The sequence below is a fragment of the Thermobia domestica genome, chromosome 9 (genome assembly GCF_964235325.1).
Source record: "Thermobia domestica chromosome 9, izTheDome1.hap1.1, whole genome shotgun sequence".
NCBI classification, from domain to species: Eukaryota; Metazoa; Arthropoda; class Insecta; order Zygentoma; family Lepismatidae; genus Thermobia; species Thermobia domestica.
In genome coordinates, this window is record NC_137462.1 from 41,270,600 (window position 1) to 41,292,283 (window position 21,684).

Consider the following 21,684-nt stretch of genomic DNA (forward strand, 5'->3'; position numbering starts at 1 on the left):
GTAGTCTAAAGCTTCCTGGAAGGATTTATGTAAAGTTTTGATTTATTAAATTAGCGCAATAGCAGATTGCTTTCAACTTCAACAATGTTTCACCAACTTTACTTGTTACTTTTTTTTTTTTTTTAACTTTTGTAACATTATTATTTCTCCACTTGTGTCAGACAACGTTACTTGGCTTTGTAGTGTCACTAAACTGTACTTCAGGATATCGCACATATATTAAGCTCTTTTATGAAAGAATCTTCGGCCATCTTGAGCTCTTCAAGTTTAGTACAGCTATTTAATCGATATTAAGGATTTGTAATATTATCACATCTGCGATTATCTCTGAGTTGGAATTCGTCTACGTTAACTAGTTGCTGAGATTTGGCTTTCTGACTTCAATTTCCTCAGAGAGAAACCACACATAAAGCTTGGGGTTGATACGCCAGCAAATAGGTCTATGACTTACCCTCATTACTTTTTACTTTGACATCACGAACCTAGAAGAGAATCCAAGTTTTAAGGATTTTTCTCATATGGAAATGAGGAGGCACAAGAGACATGGTTCATGTCTCCTTCTTGGAATAAAACTGCTTGCTTTGAGAGACAAAGGCAACTTCGATCAAAATTTCTACTACACGATCAACATCCACAAATACGACGAGGAGGATGGGCTTACAGTTACTGATGAAGGTACTGTAATTAGTTCAGTGACAACGCCAGGCTTAAAATATTTTCAAATTCGCTTAACATCTATCCTCATCTGCTGCACCTTCTTAAAAATGAACTTGTATTCATGTTTTATTCCACTAATTTACGTTTGAGATCTAAGCAACTTTTTTGGAAGGTGAGAAACCCTGAGGGAAGTATCAACATAATATTGATTAGTTAATGCTAAGAGTCAAATTTTATTAGAAAAAATTAAAACAGTCCTGTTATGGTTATGAAAACTGAACATGACGTACCAGATTTTCCTAATTCTATCAATGAAGGAGGTCCTGTTAATTGACTAACGTATTCTGATATTGTTAATGAATAAACGAAAATAATAGTTGAGGCGTGTGATAAGTAGCCTACAGATATTTAATTAGTATGAAACAAAATTTATTATTCCGCTTGGTAAATAGAGCTCGGAAACTTATTCGAGAGTAATCTACAACCCTATTTATTACTTAAGTAACAAATTATTCTAGTAGTACGTATTTCAGCAGATTTAATACATTTCATATTTTCTACCAAAATGTTAACGGTTTAAATACTAAAGTTAATGACTTTTATCTGAGCTGAACTGTGTATGATTTTAATTGTGTGACTATTACTGAGTCGTGGCCAAAAAAAAGATAAAACATTTACTAGTGAACTATTTGGTGACACGTTTCAAGTTTTTAGGAAGTATAACAATTTGGAGCTTCGTATAATGCGTGATGGTGATGGTGTGCTCTTACCTCTTCAAAATAAGAGTTTAGAAAGTTTAAGTAAATTTGAATTACCGAACTATGAAGATTTATGAGTCAAGATTGAATTATCAAGTTCAAACTGTATATATGTTTGTGTAATATATTTCCCACCATATAGCAAAAAAAAAAAAAAATGTTATTTTGAATTTTTCAGGAATACTGAAAGATTCAATGAACCATCATTACCCCAAAATGTTCTTATTGCTGGTGATCTCAATCTTTATCAGTACACACGAATGGTAATGATTCTGTAGCACTGACTAGTTTACAAATTCATACTTTGCATAAATTGAACTTCTTAAACTTTTGACTGTTACGTAAATACTATTAGAAACGTAAACATCAACATTTTAGGTATAGTGTTAACCTACATACCTTACATTGAAGTTTCTGTATCTAACATTTTCTTTGTGCAGCAAGCAGTTATAACCCATGTTTGAATCTTAGTGTTCAGTTTCTAAAACACTGTAAAATCTATAACGTATTTGGTGACGCAGTTTATAATTTTAAAAACTATGATTTTCTTAACTTGTATCAGCTCTCAAAAGTAAAAAATAGAATAAAATAAAAAATAAAAAATTAAAAAGTGGGATTCCTTATGTAAAAATGATGTAGATGAAAGTGTTAATTTATTTTATTCTGAATTGTATAAGATACTTAATGAATGTTCACTACAAAAGGTTCAGAGCAAATGTTTATATCCGCCTTGCTTTACTGTTGAAATAATCAAAAATTTAATGAAAAAAATCGTATTAGATATAATTTTTAAAAAAACAAATCTAAACGTTATTCTAATTATATGCGTTTTATTGACATTAGGAAGCAAATTAGGTAGTATTGAACCAGCTTTTCAAAATAAGAATCACAGGATAAAGAGGTCATCACTGAAGAACCTAAGGAATTCTGGAAGTATATAAAGATATTCAAACATGAATAGAAACAAATCAGTCTTTGAGTATAACAACGAAAAAAATTAAAATATGAAGCTTTCCTTAATCACTTTCAACCTCTTTATATTGCTGAATCAATTAATGAAGAGTTATGTGAAATATATCCAATTGAAATTCCTTGAACCGTAGATATGATGGTTTTAAATAAAATCTGCGAAGCTGAATTTGGAGAAGCTATATACAAAATGAAAAAGCAAAAGATCATTTGATCATGATAGCATACTATCTTATATTTTCTTACCGTTAAGAATTGTAACAAATTGCTAATTAAAGCTTTGACTTGTTTAATCTTTTCTTTTTAATTCGTATTTGAATCATGCAAATTTCCAATGAAATTTAAAATATCGGCGGTATGCCCGGTTCCTAAAATTAATCCAGTACGATTAAAACTAAATCATAGAACCAATTAATCTGATATCATCTTCTGCTAAAATGTTTGAAGAAATTTTTCACAAACATTTGTATAATCATATTTGTAAAATTCTCAACATGGCTTTAGACCCAAAAGATCAACTATTTCAAATTACACATCGATATTAATGAAAGAGAAAACAACCATTTTCTTTAAACACACCAGATCTTGTGTAGAAGTGAATTCAATAACGTACAAAGATTGAAGAAGTGACTGACTAGACCAGGACTCTACCCCCGAACTTCGGTATGCCGGAGTCCCGGGTTCGAGTTCTGGTGCAGTCAGTGCAGGAAATTTTTCACTCTTTGTGCGTTATTTCAAATTTGCTTATTATAAATCGAATAATTAATAATTGTTTTAATAAAAGATCTCAAATAGTTGAAGTAAATACTGATCGATTTTAGGTGATTACTAAAGGAGGGGAAAGCTACTTAGGAAGCTGAGAATGTTGGATCCCAGGAACTAATCAAATGGTTTCATCCTGTATGTACTTAAAAGAAATGATGCTGTACAAAAACACATCACTTATTAAGGTCAAACTGTTATTAAAGTATACTCTCTTCAAATTCTTCGTTATGACACTAGCAAAACGATAGTACGTGATATGGTTAATGAGATATAGCCCAAAATTATTAACTGTTCAACTTTAATTTTTATTGAAATAAAATGTTTTCCATCGAACTGAGCCAAATGACATGCATAAGAATAAACTTTCATGTGGGTTTGGAAAAAAGTTTTGGCGAAAAAAAAAGAAGAAAAAGAAAAAACAGAAAAAACGAATGTTTAAGTAAGGATGTCGTTGTTTGCCAATCTGATGGAGCTTTTATTGTGCCGGACTGGATTATTTATTTATTTATTTATCTACTTATTTATTTATTTATACACCACTAACTAGTAGGTTGTGCCTATTGTTATTTGAATTATATCAGCATATTTGCCCGACATATTTTTTCGCGATGTCTCAACAAAGTAAATGAAATAAGCTTTTACATTTGTCCATTATGACCACATCAATCGACATGAGTCAGTAGAAATGTCTTTTTCTTCCTTTCCATAAAGAAGGTGCACATTATATACCAGTAATTACATGAATAAAAATGTGTGTTAGAACTAGCAATATTGCTCTCAAATATTATCCAACGGAGCGTTGTTCGGATAGGTATATAGAGAGTACTAGTCCGATTTCTAGTCAGATTGTCGGATAGGTGTGTACCCGTTATAAAAAGTATCTAGTTACCGTTCAAATATTTTTAAAAGGAACACTTTTATAAAATACACTAAAAATAATATTTTTGGTAGTAGTAAAGCAAAGAAATGGAATTAAGACTAAAAGCATTGGCTGCGATTGAATGTTTTATCCATAAAAAGCTTTAGTTCTCGGCCTTAGGAAAAGCAGCCAATGCTTTTAGTTTTAGTCCCATTTCTTCATTTTGCCCTTCAAAAATCCTTTATAAAATATACTCAAAAGGATATTTTTGGTGGTATAAAACAAGGACATGGGATTAAGACTAAAAACATTGGCCAAGATTTCATGCTTTATTCATAAAAAGTTTTAACTCTCTACCTTAGGAAGAGCGCCCATTGTTTTTATTCTTAGTTCAATTTCTTTCTTTTAGCCTCCAAAGTTCTCTTATAAAATATACTCAAAAGTTTATTTTGGTGGGTTAAAACAAGGAAACGATATTAAGAATAAAAGTATTGGGCACGATTTATTGTTTTATCCATAAAAGCTTTAGCTCTCAATTATAGGAAGAGTGTCCAATGCTTTAATTAAAGCATTGTTCTTGAAAATCTTTTTACAGTTGTTTACAACTGAGTGTTAAAAAGAAAGAAAAAGAAATGTATGCTTCCGTGTATATTCATTCAAAAATAAAATTAAAGAAATAACAAACAAGGCAATTCAACAACATATGTATTTCCTTCATCTTTTAGGCCTACATTATTTACATTCAACACTTCACTAGAGATCTCAATATATTTTTTTTTCTTTGCTTTCTTTACATACAAATATCGCACATCTTCGTAGCTATTACAAATAACATCATTATGTACTAATCAACTATTATTACTCTTTTTATTTTTGTTCTTTTAAAGAAAGTATCATAATATAAGTTTTTTGGCTCATTCTTGTATCACAGCCCAGGAATATTAGATCCAGGATGGAAACACTGCAATGGTTAGATTATAGGTTGACTTTAAAAATAGAAAACAAATCAGTGAACAACAGATTTTGTAACTTGTGTGAAAGTAAATGGAATGCGATGAGAAAATAACTCTCGAGATCTCCAAAGGTGCCAAATGCTGCTTCCAGTTGAAAATAGAGATCATTTTCAGTCATATTGAGATGAAGTTTTATTCATTTATTCTCCTAATCCAATTTTCTCCTCTTCTTTTTACTTCTTTCTCTAAAATTTTGTTCTAATTCTCGTTGTTATCGTGAGTTCAGTGTGCCATTTCTTGTGCAAAAATGTTGACATAATCAAGTAGTTTGTGCTTTTTCTGGATCCAAAGGATACAGGTACAATTTCCAAGGGAATCACCGACTACCTCAACCAGATAAGATTTATGATTGGAAGACAGAATTGTTTGTATCTACGGTTACAAATATGTGACAGCTGTAATTAAAAACTTGGAAGAACACAGCACTTAGAGAAAGAAAACTTAGAACAAAACTATTTCCATGAGGCAACCGTTAAAAATTGTTTTGCCGAACAAGGTTTGAGGGTAATCTTCAGGAGAATCCGAAATGGAATTTGCAACATCTTTAAAGTTACCAGTGAGATTGAATGTGGTGGATGTGGATGTGGATGTGAATGTGGATGTGAATGTGGATGTGGATGTGGATGTGGATGTGTAAAGTAGCTCAAGCATCTATAAAGACATTTTATGTCCAAACAGGAACGAGTTATATTTAACAACTTGAAAATGCTTAATATTGTTAAGTACAACAATTTTGTTTTTCTTTCTTAATGCATGTAATAGTTGATTCAACATACTTTATAAATAGGTACAAAGTTTATATCGTTAAGTATTTGACGAATAATTATCTGGAATAGATTACGAATATTATTTAACTGCTTTCTCTTTACGGAATTATTTTTCTTTATGTTTGAAAAAGCGAGATTTTGAGATATGAGTCTTTGTCAAATTTTTAACGATATTAATTTTTAACTTCACTTAGATAAAAGCCAATTGTCAAAAAGGTTGAGAGAGACATCTATTTTGCCCTCTTTTAACTTTATTTTAACACATTTTTCCTTCCTTAATTTCTTTGAAAACTGCTCCTAAAAGTTCAATTCTCATAATGACAAAACAGAATAAACTGACGTGCGAAGATAATGGAAAAAGTTTCATTTTTGAAACGAAGAATTTTCGGGATCTTTAAATCATAAAGTTATTTATTTATGATTATTTTCAATTTCTTTTGAATAGAGGTACAATTAGTACTACTATTTAATAAAACGAGAGAAAAGTACTATCAAATACATTAAGGGATCAAGGTGTTACACGGTAGCACTCTTCTTATGATCTCAACGTATTATAATCTTTGAGATTTTAAAGACTTTGAGGCTTTACATCAAGAGCACCGAGTTTTGAAAATCACTGGGGTTGACCTTACAGTTCATGACCAGGGGATCTCGAGATATGGAATACTACTCAGGCCTAGCAGAGAATTCGGGGAGCCTCCCTTGAAAATTTCTGAAAATTGATCCTCCTGAAAATGCAGTTTTTTAAATGAAGACGGAATCCTTTTCGTATTTGTTTTCCTATTTTCGTGTTTATCTCTCACAGTAGGAAATACGTATTTTTGAATGAGAATATGATGGCGTAACTAGGGAGATTCTAAGGTTCTAACTCCTGATATTAGTATTCATCACGTCATTATAAACACTGACCATTTGTGACATAAGAAATGTGAAAAATTTTAGCTGAAAATAGAATGAAGAAACACTCGTTCAATGTATTCCTTAAAAGTCATTAGCACCACATTTCTGGACTTTTATGTGTTTTCGTTGCTGGTAAAGTCTTCCCAAACTTTATATTCCCCCTACCCTCTACGCTCTATCAAAATATCATGTAAGGAATGCAGTGAAATATTAAAAATTTCCTATTTTTCTTTCTTTCTTTTTGTTCTTGTTTCTTCTTTTCTTTTCTCTTTCTTTACTTTTCTTCTTTCATTTTTGTGTGGGTGCTGAGCACCCCACAAAATTTTTGGGTTTGCCCAAGCATCGGAGTACCCCCGAAGTCGGCCCTCCTGTTTTATAAGTTAACACGATTAACATGATAATAAAAAAGTGAGAAATAACTATAATCGTTTGTAAGCTCTGAATTAGGGTGAATTCTATAAGTGCTTTATATTTGTTATGGAGAAATGTATCTACTCTTTGACTTATGTAGTTCTTACTTTCAATTTTCTTCCACAGCCTGTTGCTGCATTCGATATTTCAAATGATAGATACTACAAATTTTGTCAGCAACAAAATACAATATAGCGAATTTGGTTTCTGATACGATTCCATAATAATATTAGCTAAAAAGAACAATAAAATATTTTTCTGTAAGACTAGCTCATCAATAAGTTTCAAAGATATCTCATTTTCTTGTCTAGTTGAAGAATTAAAACAAGAATTTCAGAAATACCTTAATACATACAGCTTGGCTACCCCGTATGTAGTTCTCAAGACATAAGGCATACAAGAAAAGTTTTGATTGAAATATATTGGATCTTAGATCAGGGTGCCACAAAATGTTTGAACGGCCCCTAAATCGAGTTTTTGTATTGTCTACGGAATAAGCGTGTCATATTAAGTTAACTGATAGTTTGGGTTTCGCTAACAGTATGTAGTTCTCCTGATATAAAGCGTACAAGAAAAGTTTTGATTGAAATATATTGGATCTTGGATCAGGGGCTTTTTTTTTTTTTTTTTTTTTTTTTTTTTTTTTTTTTTTTTTTTGACGGCCCCTAAATCGAGATTTCGTATTTTCTGTGGAGGAAGTACATAATAGTGAGTTAACTGATAGTTTGGGTTTGGCTACATTATATGTTATTCTCCAGACATAAGGCGTACAAAAAAATCTTTGATTGAAATATATTTGATCTTTTGATCTAAAAAAGCTTTTCATCGCTTTCCATTTACATTCTAATTTAACAGATTAAAATGGTTAACAAATTGATTCAAAATATTTTTCAAAAGGACCTAATTGTATTAAGAGTGTGAAAGTGAGAGGGTGGTGTAAAGCGCTACATCTAGAAACTTATTACAAACACAAGTACACGATATTAACACGAAGAAATAGAACACATTTACATTGAGGGTGTCATTCTGAAAGCACAAGAGGCATTGGTATATGACCAGTGATGGGATTGAGTAAAAAAGCGATTTTCTTCAATATTGGAGTTTGGACAACAGTTGAGCAATGTATTTTCTTTCTTCTTTTGCAATAATATTAACCAACATATTCTTACTACAACTGGATGGTCTGGTTCAAATTGTATATTCATAATTTGTTTTCTTCGTAAATATGTAAGGTTTTAAGTCTTCATATTTTTCGACCACGATTTTTTTTTTGGGGGGGGGGATTTTAGTACACAAGTTAGATACAATAAATGACAAAAAATTGCAAATAAAATATATTGATAACTGCTTCACATCTTTACTTATAGATCAAAAATGTGAATTCGAGACTGGTGACGTCATAATTGTCGAGCATGAAAATTTCTACACAACACGAAGAGTGTTGAAAGCAAAATTCGTTCATTTCATAGCATTCTGAAAGTCCTAAATGAAATACTCGCCAAAATTATCATATTGGTTGTTGCTAAGTTGTTTGAAAATACAGGAATATATTAGAAAATGTAGCAATGACCCTTGAAGATTTATGACAGCAAGCAAAAATATGTTTCATCATAAAGGATTACTTCAAATCTAATAGTCATATTTATATGAATAGCTTGCCTGTTCTCAGCACAAAACTTAAACATAAATTCATCAGATATCAATGTATAAGTTACTCAAATGTTAAGTTAACCAGAATAAGTTAAATATTAAACTGTACAAAGCAAAAAATTTTGTAAAAGTTACAGTGGTGAAATATGATAATGTCACACATTAACTTAGGACCTTACTATTGTACAAAACAGTTTTCAACTGTTAATTTTTTATTAAAATACCTATATTTTCTTAAATAAAATCTATGTGTATTACTTACCTAGTTGCTACTATTACTTTATTGATTGTACTGTATATGTTTACTGTAATAACACTTACGTATAAAATCTGATTTAAATGCCAGTTACAGATTTTGAATGAAGTCATGTTAGAAATATATTAGAATCAACAACAGCAAATGGCTGAATCACAAATTTGTAAATTAGATAAATGCAAAACCATTCCCATCACTGATAATTATGTAGTACATACTGTATTGCCTGGAGATTTTTAAGTGATAACCAATAAAGTTTTGTTTGGAAATTATCAAATAATTTCTTGAAACACAGCATATTTGTTCAGCTGTCTACTAATATTCATGTTACTTGTCACATTTAACATGTAAAACCAATAAAAATATGAATCTAATTTTGCAAAGTGCTATTTCATTTCTTCATAACTTTTTGAAAGAAATTTTTGAAAGATACTAACACACTCCAAAAGACTTTCTTATTTCCTTTGCACTTTTTTATTATTAGCAATTCTATTATACACGTTTTATTTACTGATAAATATTCTCGTTCAATATTGTGATCTTTACTGTTTAAAATAACTGAACTCCTAATGTTGAATTTTTGAATTTGTGTAAGTTGTCTTCCTTTAAATTTTCACGTATATTAAATAATTATATTTCAAACTTAAGACTAGAAATGCATATCATATTTAATGAATAATTAAACATCCATAAGAAGAAACTTTATGCCAAGGATTATCAAAAATAGAGCATAAAAGAGCATGATTATTTTGTAGTTTTACACCATGGCGTTGTAATAATTGTTGCTTATCTGCTAAAAAGGTCAAATATAGACATTTTTAATTTACAAGTCCCAACAATTATCTTACCGAAAAGTAAACTTCAGGAAATAATCGTTACTGCATCCTTCACAAACAAGAATAGATCACGAACTTCTTCTTTATTTTATTTATTTATTTATTTATTTATTTATTTATTTATTTATTTATTTATCTATTTATTTTTATTTTTATTTTTTTTTTAGAAAAATGTAATAAACAATAATAAATACATAATTTATACAGAAGTTCTCAGTCAACAGAATCTACGTATTAACTATTATGTCCATCCGAACAAGAATTTTGATCAAACTTCGTAAATGCCTTAGATCATCATACACATAAATATTTATAGATCATTAGTATAAGAAACACAAATTCAATGGAAAATTTGTTTCTACTTTTGATCACCTTAGATGGACTTGGAATGGCTTTAATATTCTGACTTTCTATAATATCTTTTCTATTTGTATTCCTTCATCATTTTTTATATAACGTTTCAAAATTATAAATAAATAAATAAATAAATAAATGTAAGTATTCTCCTATATAATACCTTTGATCAAAAATAATCTAATGTATTATTAATTTATATCATAAGTTCCCAAACGTTCTTATCTACCATCAGCTCTTTATATCCTACAAACCCCACTTCTCTTTTCGTTTGTGGTAGTACTACAGTGAAGTGGTATATTTATTCCATTTGTTTGCGCAGTCTTTAGTTTCAATGAAACTATAGCTTGCTTTATTGAGTCCAAAATCTTCCAGAAAGAAAGGTAAAATAAAGTATTCTACATTTACAAGAAAATAAATATTGCATTTTAGTAAGGTAAAAGAAGTTTTAATTTGTAATTAAGTACTTCTTACTTTTGTTTATCAATACGAGCTAGTAGAAAAGAGTTTGAGACTAATTGAATAATACGAAAATGGAGGGCAGTAGAATACAGGGTAGTAGAGGGTAGTAGAATGGAGGGTAAAGAATACATTAGCAGTCTTAGAGAGCAGTAATCATAAAAAAAGGTAAAACACAAACACAATTGCAAGGTACAAGCAGCTACAAATAGAGAAGACAGTCTGATTTCTATCAAGAACAGAATTAATACTTATAAACCTTCTTATTACGAAGAAAGAAAAACAAGTACAAACACAATTGTAAAGTAAAGCAGCTGTAAGTCAATAAGACAATCTGATTTGTATCAAGAACAGAACTAATACTTATAAACCTTCTTATTTCGAAGAAGAAAGGGAAAGCACAAACACAATTGTAAAGTACAAGCAGCTACAAATAGAGAAGACAGTCTAATTTCTATCAAGAACAGAGCTACTACTTTCAAACCATCTTCTTGCTGAGAAAGACATAGCATTAAACTAGTTGCATTCCAATTTTTATGATATTGTAGGAGCATTTTGTTGTTGTTATTATTACTGCAATTTCAGTTAAACTGTGAAGTATACTACATACGAAAAAGGAAAAGATAGCATAAAATTGTTAGAATATTTACTTTAAATTCGCAAAATATTGAGAAGTCTTAAAATCTCCACACAATACTCCAACACTTATCACATTTAGTTCTTACATGGGTACATAACAGATAACAATAATAACAACAATTAAATTATAAAATATTATAACAATTAGAATACTAAAATTAAAGATAATTAAATAATTACAGAAGACACAAATATTTGAAAAGAGAATAAAATATCAACAATTGGCAGAGGTAGATTTAGGCTGATGAGAAATTTATCTCGATGACTTGTAATGTAATCTTTATGTTATATGAAATGTATAGCAGATTATAATAGGCCAAAATAGAATTCGTTGTTTTAATTCTTTTTTCAGAAGGAAATAGTAGATAATTAATAAAGATTTGTACTATTAGGTGTGGTATTCGTTGGAACAGAATTTATAAAAATCAATAGCTATTAAGAACTAAAGTAATTCTATTTATTGAATTGCAATACATTTTGATATCATTCTTGTTTTTTCTTATTGTTTTTTTTATATTACTGATTGTTCAATTAAGATTTAGAACTAAGAATACTTTCCTTTCCAGAACTAAGAGTCTGACATACTAAAAATTATACAAAATTTACCATTTTTCTTTTGCTTGTTTTTCATAAGTAAAAGGAAATAATGAAATGTAACTTATCACAATTATAGATAATGTTATCCTACAACAGAAAATATGAACCTGAAGAATTTTTAGTGTTGCCATCTATAGAAATTACAGTGTTGCCATCTATAGAAGTTACAGTGTTGGGGCGAATTACATTTCCCCCCAAATCTAAGTTAAGGCACTAACTAAAGGAACGAACTCTACTGCATTTGATTACGTATCACGTTGTCTTGGTATGATGTGAACTACTTTTTAAATAACATTATTATTTAATTTTAATAACTGAATCTTAAAATGATTTTGTTTGTTACAAACTAAATACAACTATTATTTAAAAAGTAGGTCACAGGATACCAAAACAACATGATACATGATCAAACGCAGTTGAGTTCGTTCCTTTAGTCGCTGCCTTAACTTGGAGAGTTGTTATCCTGGCAACACTGTAATTTCTATAGATGACAACACTGAAAATTCTTAAAGTTCATATTTACTATTGTAGAATAACATTATATATGATTGAGGTAAGTTGCATTTCATTATCTTCTTTCACTTATGAAAAACAAGCAAAACAAAAATGGCAAACTTTGTATTATTTTTATGTCAGGTTCTTAATGCTGAAATTTCTTTCAAATATTTTTTATAATGTTTTCTTATTTTCCCAGCATAGATAATATAGATAGATATACGTAATAATAAACTAGACAAAACTAAAATTTCCCCTGAGTTTCTTAGCTGAAGAATTATATATATATATATATATATATATATACAGGGTATTAATAAACTATATCGACAAACTTTAAGAGGTGGTTCCTCACATCAAAATAAGAGAAAACGTTCATATGGACATATGGCGAAAAGTGCATAGTTTCGGAGCTAGGGCTGTCCAAAATCGCGAAAAAGCCAAATTTCAAGAGGCCCTATTTCGAATTCGAGAGACTGTGGATGGTGGTCCTTATCAGCGTAAAGGATGCCAGGCATACACAATCCAAAAGTGCATATTTCCCAACAGTGTAAAGGGTAATCCCAACTGTGTAAAGGGTAATTTTCAGATATGTTTTCAATAGAGTTTTCAGATATACCCTGATTTCAAGAAAGGTCCAAAGTAGACAGGAAGTAAACCTTGACAACAATGAACATCCAATGCTTCGGAGGGAAGTCGGAAGTGTTAGAAACCGGCAACTCCATGTTTTATTTGTGTGTGTGTGTGTGTGTGAGTGTGTGTACCGAATAACGTGTGATGTCATGTATTTCGTCACGGTATATTTCACGTTTTTTTTTTTTTTTTTTTTTCACTAAACATGAAAGAAAACATCGCACCATGCGTTTCCTGAGTATGAGAGACTGTGCTGCTGACGATTCTTAACATTTCCGACATCGCACTAAAGGATTCCGTGTTCACTGCTATCAAGGCTTATCGTTTACCTGCTTTGGACCAATCATAAAATCAGAGCATATCTCAAAATTCGGTTGATAGCATGTTTGGGAATTTCACCCTGCAGGGAATAATCCATACACCCACTGAACATTAATGAAATATGCACTTTTGGATTGCGTATGCGCGACTTCCTTTACGATGATAGGGACCACTATCCACAGTCTCTCGAATTCGAAATAGAGACTCTTGAAATTTGGCTTTTTCGCAATTTTGGACAGCCCTAGCTCCGAAACTATGCACTTTTCGCCGTAGGTCCATATGAACGTTTTCTCTTATTTTAATGTGGGGATCATCTCTTAAAGTTTGTCGGTATAGTTTAATAACACCCTGTATATATATATTTAACAAACTTTCTTACCACTACTTACATTTGTATCGAAGTAAATCCGTGATTCCTTTATCTTTTTAATAATTTCTTGTTGACTCCGTAAGTACAACTATAATATTGTTTTTAAGAATATCACTTGCTAACTTTGATCTTAAATTGTTGCAACTGATTTCAGAAACTAACTACAGCTTAATGGCAAATGAAATCAATTAAGGTTGATTGTAAGGCTAAGTATATTATTGTTCAAATGGTCTACCTAGCTTTAAAAAAGAAAAGAAGAACATGAGTAAATTTGATAGACAGGTTTCGATCAAAGTCTTTCAAGTCAATATTGAACAACAAATATTGAAAATGATGTTATTTCAAGTTCATTTCTTGAAACCTGTGTTACATCATCTGTAGTCAGACAATAAAAACCAGAAGAAAGATGATAGGGAATGCGTTCTAATTATATATATTTCCGAAATAAAGCTCAGGTAAAATTTCAGATTTATGGGCACAGATTCCCAAAAACCTCACTCTTCATCCAAGAGTTTGAACCGAAGATACTAAAGGAAGCAACAAACATAATGTGAAGATCATGAACAAAGTATAATAATAATTTGTCTACAGTAATATGAATCTACAGAATTCTTACCAGTAATATGAATCTATAAAGCAACACAAAATCCATTAAACGATTGGTACTGAAGATGAGGATCAACCGTCGTTGAAACGTACGATCAAGATTTAAAAAAAAAATGCTTAAGCGACTTCAATCCTATTAATATTCAGTCAGCATCCTATGCTCATTAAGTAATTACACCTACATATTTCATATTGATGGTATTAAACAGAACAAAACAGAATTAAAGTCGTGATCTTACAAGAAATGATCTTATGCTGCTCTTGCTTTAAAAAAATACATGAAATAAAAACAATTTTCACTCACAATTGTTCATGTTCTTACACATTCTGTATGACGTCTTTCTCTATATACATATAATAAAGAAAGAAATTATATGTCTCTATGTGATCCTAATCAGAAACGGTTGCCTAAAACTACCACTGTCAAGTGAAAAAAGACATGTTACAGATAACACCAGACACAGCAGAGACAAGGATTTCACTCATAACAATAACACTTGTATAACTTCGCGGTCAAATAAGTATAAAATTATAACTTCATATTTGCTAAATACAATTCCTGACATGTTTTGATCTTTAATGATCTGCATATTTGTATACTGACTCTGCACATTAAGTATTACTTATTTATTTATTACACTGGTTGCTCTGTTCTATTTCAAACTAATACTCCCAAGTATTTCATTTTAAAAAATTTAGAATATTTTTAAAGCAAATTTAAAAGAAGTTATATTACATTATAATTATGTACTGTTATACATAATTCAAATATTGTACATGATTCATCCTAAAATATTAAAGACAAAATTTTACCCACATATTAAAGAATCTGTGATTGTTTTCATCAATTGATCAGTTTCCCTTATTTTTAGAAAAATATTCCAACTGAATCATTTGCTTTTCGTATCAGTAATAATTACTTTACAACTGTGTACATATTGTGTCTCATCTTAATTGATTTACAAGAAACATAATCGTTGGAAACCAAGATGTTATGATTATTAAGTTTTACTCGAAAAAGTTGCACATCAGATGAAAAAAGGTTTTGTTATAAGAAGATGGTACTAAATGTATTTCTAATTTATATCTGATTATCACCAAGCGCCAGAATATAAATTCTAAGTAAATTATGTTATAAAAATTCCTGTGCCAGTTCTTATCTGTTTGTTTACACTTCTAGGAAGATTAAAAACAAGAAATATATGCGTTCGCGGACGGGAAGTCGTTGATACCACCGCTGATCTGGAATTTAAGAATAAAAGAAAGGCCCATACACACACATACACATAAAAAAGAAACAAAATATCAGTTTTTTTTTTTTTTCTGAATTCATATTTCAAGATTTCAATACTATTTTCCAGAATATCAACTTTTCTATTTCAAATGTCGAAATTCTAGGACCATTTTACTAAATACCACTCAATTTTATTTAATATATTCCGTTACAACTGCCATAAATAAAATAAAGCAAATATTTTAATTCTCAATTTCATTTAGTCATTTTCCTTCACATTTTTCATTTGTGTTTTCACTCATGTTACTTTATCTGACAATAAAATCGTTCAATTTGTTTCAAAAAGACATAAATAAATTAAGTACAATCATTAAGTAATGTATAAATACTAATAAAAGAACTTATGTAGCCTAAGACTATACAAAATAATTGTACAAGGCCAATTATGTAGTTTCCATGCATTAAGTCTTACTAGGGATGAGTCCAAAGTTGAATCTTGAATATTGGAATAGCCTATATATTTCTTGAAAGGGTTTGTTGAGGAAATGCCAAAATAGGTTTCAATTCCTTGCCCACATGTGATCCCACCCATTCAGGCTTGGAAATATATATATAGAATAACTTGAAATATATATCCTATATATTAAAGTACCCCTCATGACTAGTAGATTAAGAATATAACATGCACTACCCAATTATATCCTATATCAAGGTAATAAACTCCCAAAAATTATAATTTCACCATAAATATTCTATATTGGTAAACCTTACTATCATGCCATAGAGCGATCGTGAGACAGTGTGCGTTACACGGCCCTCACAACTTAAAAACAAAGGCCAAGTCCTGGCAGTACCATCTTGCCAAGATAGTGACGTGTGAGTTCCATGACTCTCTCACACAGCCAAAAACTAAAGCCAAGTTCCGGCAAACAACATCCAGCCGGAACCTTCTTAACTCTCATTATTTGGACCGTGTCGTGGTTAGAGGGCTTAAATCCTGAAAGATGACTAATCGGATCTATACAGCTACAAAGAAAGAGCTGTTCGGATCGAGTAAATGAGCTCAAATTACTACCACGACTAGTTTTCCCTAATAGTAACTAATAGTACTCAAAATCTGATGAACGTTTTTGTATTGTGTGACTTATCAAACAACTCGTCTAGATAAGCAGTTTACGAATATATAATGAACGTACTGGTCTGACAACGTATATAGGTGAAATTGTGCAAATTATAAAAACTGAAATGCATACACCGAATGCATCACATCTAGCAATAACAATGAGTCGTATTAGTTGTGATACCAAATGACCAACTGTTGAATGGATATTACTAGATATTTCTCAACAATATAGATCAACTAATATAGGAAGTTTATAGTGAAATAATCAAGTTTTCTTTGTTTTGTTTTGTTTAGTTTTACTCATTAATATAGGATATAATTGAGTAGTGCATATTATATTCTTAACCTACTAATTATGCAGATCACTTTGATATATAGGACAAGTTGTTCTTTATATTTCCAACCCTCAAGGAGTGGAATCACTTCTGGGCAAGGAGTGGGAACCCCAGCCCCTCTTATACCATTCATAGTATGTATTGAAATAATCAGTAACATCATCCGACCTGGAACCTTAGCTGTACGACTAATAGTAAACATAATTGCATTAAGACTTGTTTTGGAACTTACTCGACAAACTCTTTCAGGAAATATATAGACTATCCCAATATTCAAGGTTCAATTTTGAAGTCATCCCTGGTTAGTGTAAACTTTCTACAATTTCTTCAGAAGTCATTGAATAGGTTTCAAAATAAGGTTCTCTATAATGATTAACAAGCAACACTTCTCTCGTGACCATATTTCTAAAGAATTCGTAATCAAGTATTATATTTCTCAAGCAAGGAAATCAATCACTTTCAGCATCACCAAACAGTTTTCTTCTTGATTTTTGGATAATTTTGGCAACTGCAGAGTCAATAAACAAAACACATTACATTATTGCAACAGTGTGATATTTTTTTTTTTTCTCACTCTCAAAAATTGTCTTTTATTTTCATTAACAAAAATAAATAGTATAAGTCTTGAAATTCAGAAATGAATATTTACAACTTAAAATGAAGTTGGACTTCTTTACTTCTTACATTTGTATATATATATTTGTATATATATATATACTTTGAGCTGATGATGACAATGGTAAAGTTGAAGTATGGTTTCACTGGTGGCGATGGTGGTGTTTTCTGTTTTTATTACAAAATATGAGTCGGAGGTCTCATGCTTCCACACTGTGGGAAGTCCTTAGGTATTGGAGGCAAATCGGTTTGATCACCTACATGGACGACAAATTCCATTCCAATGCCTGCAGCAACTGATGTCATTCGTGACTGGAACAACCAGTAGCCTAATGAAGATAAAGTAGAATCATGTGTTTAATTTTAACAAATTTAATTTATGGTAAATTCGAAACTAATAAGGGAACTCAATTACATTGTATATATATATATATATACCCTCTTAACATGGTCTGTCCTTGGATACGAGATGCTTTAACCTGTTCGTTTATTTTGCTTAATTCACTGCCGTACCCTGTATTTTGACATTGTTAATCTTCGAAACACCAAAATCATTTTGTAGTCCACTAAACTTCTGAAGAAATATCAAGATTCTATTCGCATCCTTGCCAAACTATCTTATTACTTATTTAAAGATATTTCTGATTTCGAAGAATTGTTATTTTTGTAGTGGCACTTAAAACTTTTTTTCTTCATATATTTCATTTACTATTTTTCATATAATATATTTCAGTGTAAAATAATAAGAATTTTTGCAGCATAAGTTTAAAACTAGAACTATCTTTGAGTAAGTAATGAGACAGTTTTGCAAATACGTGAATAGAATCTATAATTCTTCAGAGGTTTAAGTACAAATGATGCTTCCAGTGTAAAGGAAGAGAGATATTGGATCAAAAATCAAATAAGACAACGCAAGGTATTAAAACTTTAATTTTCTATATAATATATAATTGCGAAAAACAAAATGAAAATATTAACATACAAGGATTAGAGTTTAGCGTTCCTTTATACAGCCAAGTTGTATGAAACTTGGACTTACAACTTAACTTTCGAGCGCTTGCGTGTAGTGACGTTACTCCAGAGCTTGTGTTACCGCCATTGTGGTTTTAGTAATTCTTTAAACTCAATATCGAAGATAATGAAACGAAATGAAAATGAATGAACGAAAATAATAAGGTCAGCGCTATTTGGTTGTGTTAATACCTAACTAGAGAAAAACTGACAGTCCCGCCAATCTAACCCAGTGCACTGGAATCAGGCGCATATTTTTCATAAATGCCACTTATGCGAGCTCCTGGAGGTTAATATAAGATCTAAACTACATAAGCTCCCGCCGGGAGTCGAATACGGGTCTCCCAGTGCCGAAGACTCGTACACTAACCATATAGACTCGAGGTAACTCCACAATGAGACAGTGTTTTGATGTGTGTATATAGTGATTTATCTTTTAATTTATTGTAGCTCCGAAGGGAAGGGAGGGGGGTAGGAATTGATCAACTCGAGGTAGCGACAAATTTCCTCTAAATGTATATCTAGAAGAAACACGGGATATATGAAAATCAAAATTAAAGGGCTGTAGATGATATTTAAAAACAAAATCACAGGGAACGAATTATATAAAGACTAGCTTTCAAAACAAAAAGTCTCGTCATCAGTGTAGAGAAGAGCAAAGAGAAGAAGAATATTAAATAAACATCTGCTCGAATACCACTATCAGCAGTGATGTAATGCTACAACTCTTGATAGGTGTACATTCGGCCATTTAAAAAAAAAAATATATAGCGTATACCCACTCCGTATACGCTTGTTCCTTCGTAAATTTAAGGTTAACAAGCTGGATTAGAAAAATATTAGATGGGTATAAGCCATATGCTTCCGTATACATCCCTGACTATTGGCCATATTGAAAGTTATGGTATAATGTTATGACTAGATTTGTTTCAAAACGCATTGATGTACCATCTTTAGAACACATAGTGCATATATAAATATTAATTTTTAGGCGAAAATGTAATTTTGAACATTTATAATAATTTATTAAATGACAATTTGATATCTTTTAGTTGTTCTGTGATGTTCAGCCGAGACTGTCTTGCAGCTGGCTGTCTCTTAATTGGTATGTTGAGCCCAGCGTCTCACAGACGGCTGTGTATGCCAATAGATTATTTTCTATTATTATTATTATTATTCTCTCCTCGCTATTTCATAATACTTTTATCGAAGAAAGAAAAAGAAATGATACTTACTTTCCTTTACGTTTAGTGCAAATGATGGTCAAGAAAGAACTTGTCTATGAGAGATGACGACATACGAATTTTTTATATTAATTTTGTCATTTTCGACCTTAATTTGATTGTTTTTTTAAAAAGTCAATCAAAAGGAAAGGATATATCGTGCGAGATCTACAAATCTCCTCGGATTTTGATCAAACTTGGCTTGAAGATAGATCTTGAATTTTCAATATGCATGTGAAATATTGTCCTGTTGGTATAAGGGTAGACCTTGAATTTTTAATATATACGTGAAATAATTTGCTGTTGGCATGGAGATAGACCTTGAATTATTAATATGCACGTGAAATGATTTACTGTTAACATGGAAGTAGACTTTGAATTTTTAATATATACGTGAAATAATTTACTGTTGGTATGGAGATAGACCTTGAATTTTTAATATGCACGTGAAATGACTTACTGTTGACATGGAAGTAGACTTTGAATTTTTAATATGCACGTGACATAATTTGCTGTTGACACAGAGATAGACCTTGAATTTTTAATGTGCATATGAAGTATTTCCCTGTGCATACCTACGAATCCCGAGTTAAGGCCATCAAAGATGATGTTTTGGGCTCAGTCAAATTTTGTCAAACAATTTCACTAATTGCTATTTACATCAAGAATTAGGAAGAAAACATGGAACAAATCTGTTAAATTGAAATTAAACGTTAGAGTATTCAATGTTAAATAAATGGAGCGTGTACTTATAGTAAAGATGTGCTAAACTCATGTTTGTTACTAGGATAAACAAACACATTAATAATTAAAATTAGTTAATTAGTCTAAAATTCCTAATTAGTTTAAAAATGCATCAAATATTTTCACCATTACTTCCGCCCCGCTTCAATTTTTTTTTTTTTTTTTTTTTTTTTTTTCAAGCTTATAAAATAAATTTAAACATCCTGACTTACCTGGATTATCTGCATGAAATCTTAAAATCACATATCCTTTGTTGGGCACTTTTACTGTATCTTTTAAAGGTGGTTTATCAAGATTTCTCTTCAATTCTCCTTTCTTGTCCTTTTCTTCTACATCCTTTAACGTAACAGGTCGAGAAAATCGTCCTTCTCCTACCAAGTAGAAGCTATAGCCGTGCAAGTGGAAGGAATGAGAAGTTTCGCCTCCATATCCTGTACAAAAGAAACAACATTTAAAATAGTATTTGGCTTATTTAAAGGAAGTATGAGATTCAGTTTTTAATACTGCACGAAAAATCAAAGCACGAACGCATCTTATCTACTGCATATAAGAAAGATTATTTATGGTGAATTTTTGATGAGTTAAGAAAAGAATATATTCTGTAGCATAGTGTGAATAGTCGGCAAGAAATGGAGAAACAATACTCAAGTAAGGCTCACATAGTTTGTGTTTGTAGAAAATGGATGGGCAATATGTCAATTGCAGTGTACTAATAAACCGTCAAGAAAGGTTGCTTGCGATGGTCTGTGTCACGCTGTTTGCATAGATCACTGTTATTATTTTATGACTTGTCCTAGTAGCCTAGTAAACAGACGATTCTGTCTGTAACTGATAGTCTGTGCCATACTGTCTGTCGCGATATTGTTATTGTTTAATGGATCCCTCTAGCAGGCTAGTAAACAGACGGTTCTATCTACAACTGGTGATCTGTGTCATACTGTCTGTCTCGATTATTGTTATTGTTTTAAGATTCCTTATAGTGGACAAGTGAACAGACGATTCTGTCTATAACTGGCGATTTATGTCATACTATCTGTATCGATCTTTGTTATTGTTTTATGATTCCTTATAGTGGACTAGTGAA

General features: G+C 30.8%; 1 protein-coding gene across 1 annotated transcript in view; it reads right to left on the bottom strand.

Annotated features, from left to right (window-relative positions):
- Positions 1 to 4,696: 4,696 nt before the first annotated feature.
- Positions 4,697 to 21,684, bottom strand: part of LOC145694599 (multicopper oxidase 3-like) — a 183,101-nt gene continuing 166,113 nt past the window's right edge. Inside the window, exons 10-11 of the mRNA XM_081770971.1 lie at positions 20,813 to 21,031; positions 4,697 to 17,951 (exon numbers count right to left, since the gene is read on the bottom strand). Of these exons, the coding sequence (XP_081627097.1) occupies positions 17,800 to 17,951; positions 20,813 to 21,031 (371 nt within the window). The 3' untranslated portion in view covers positions 4,697 to 17,799. The remainder of the gene's footprint in view (positions 17,952 to 20,812; positions 21,032 to 21,684) is intronic.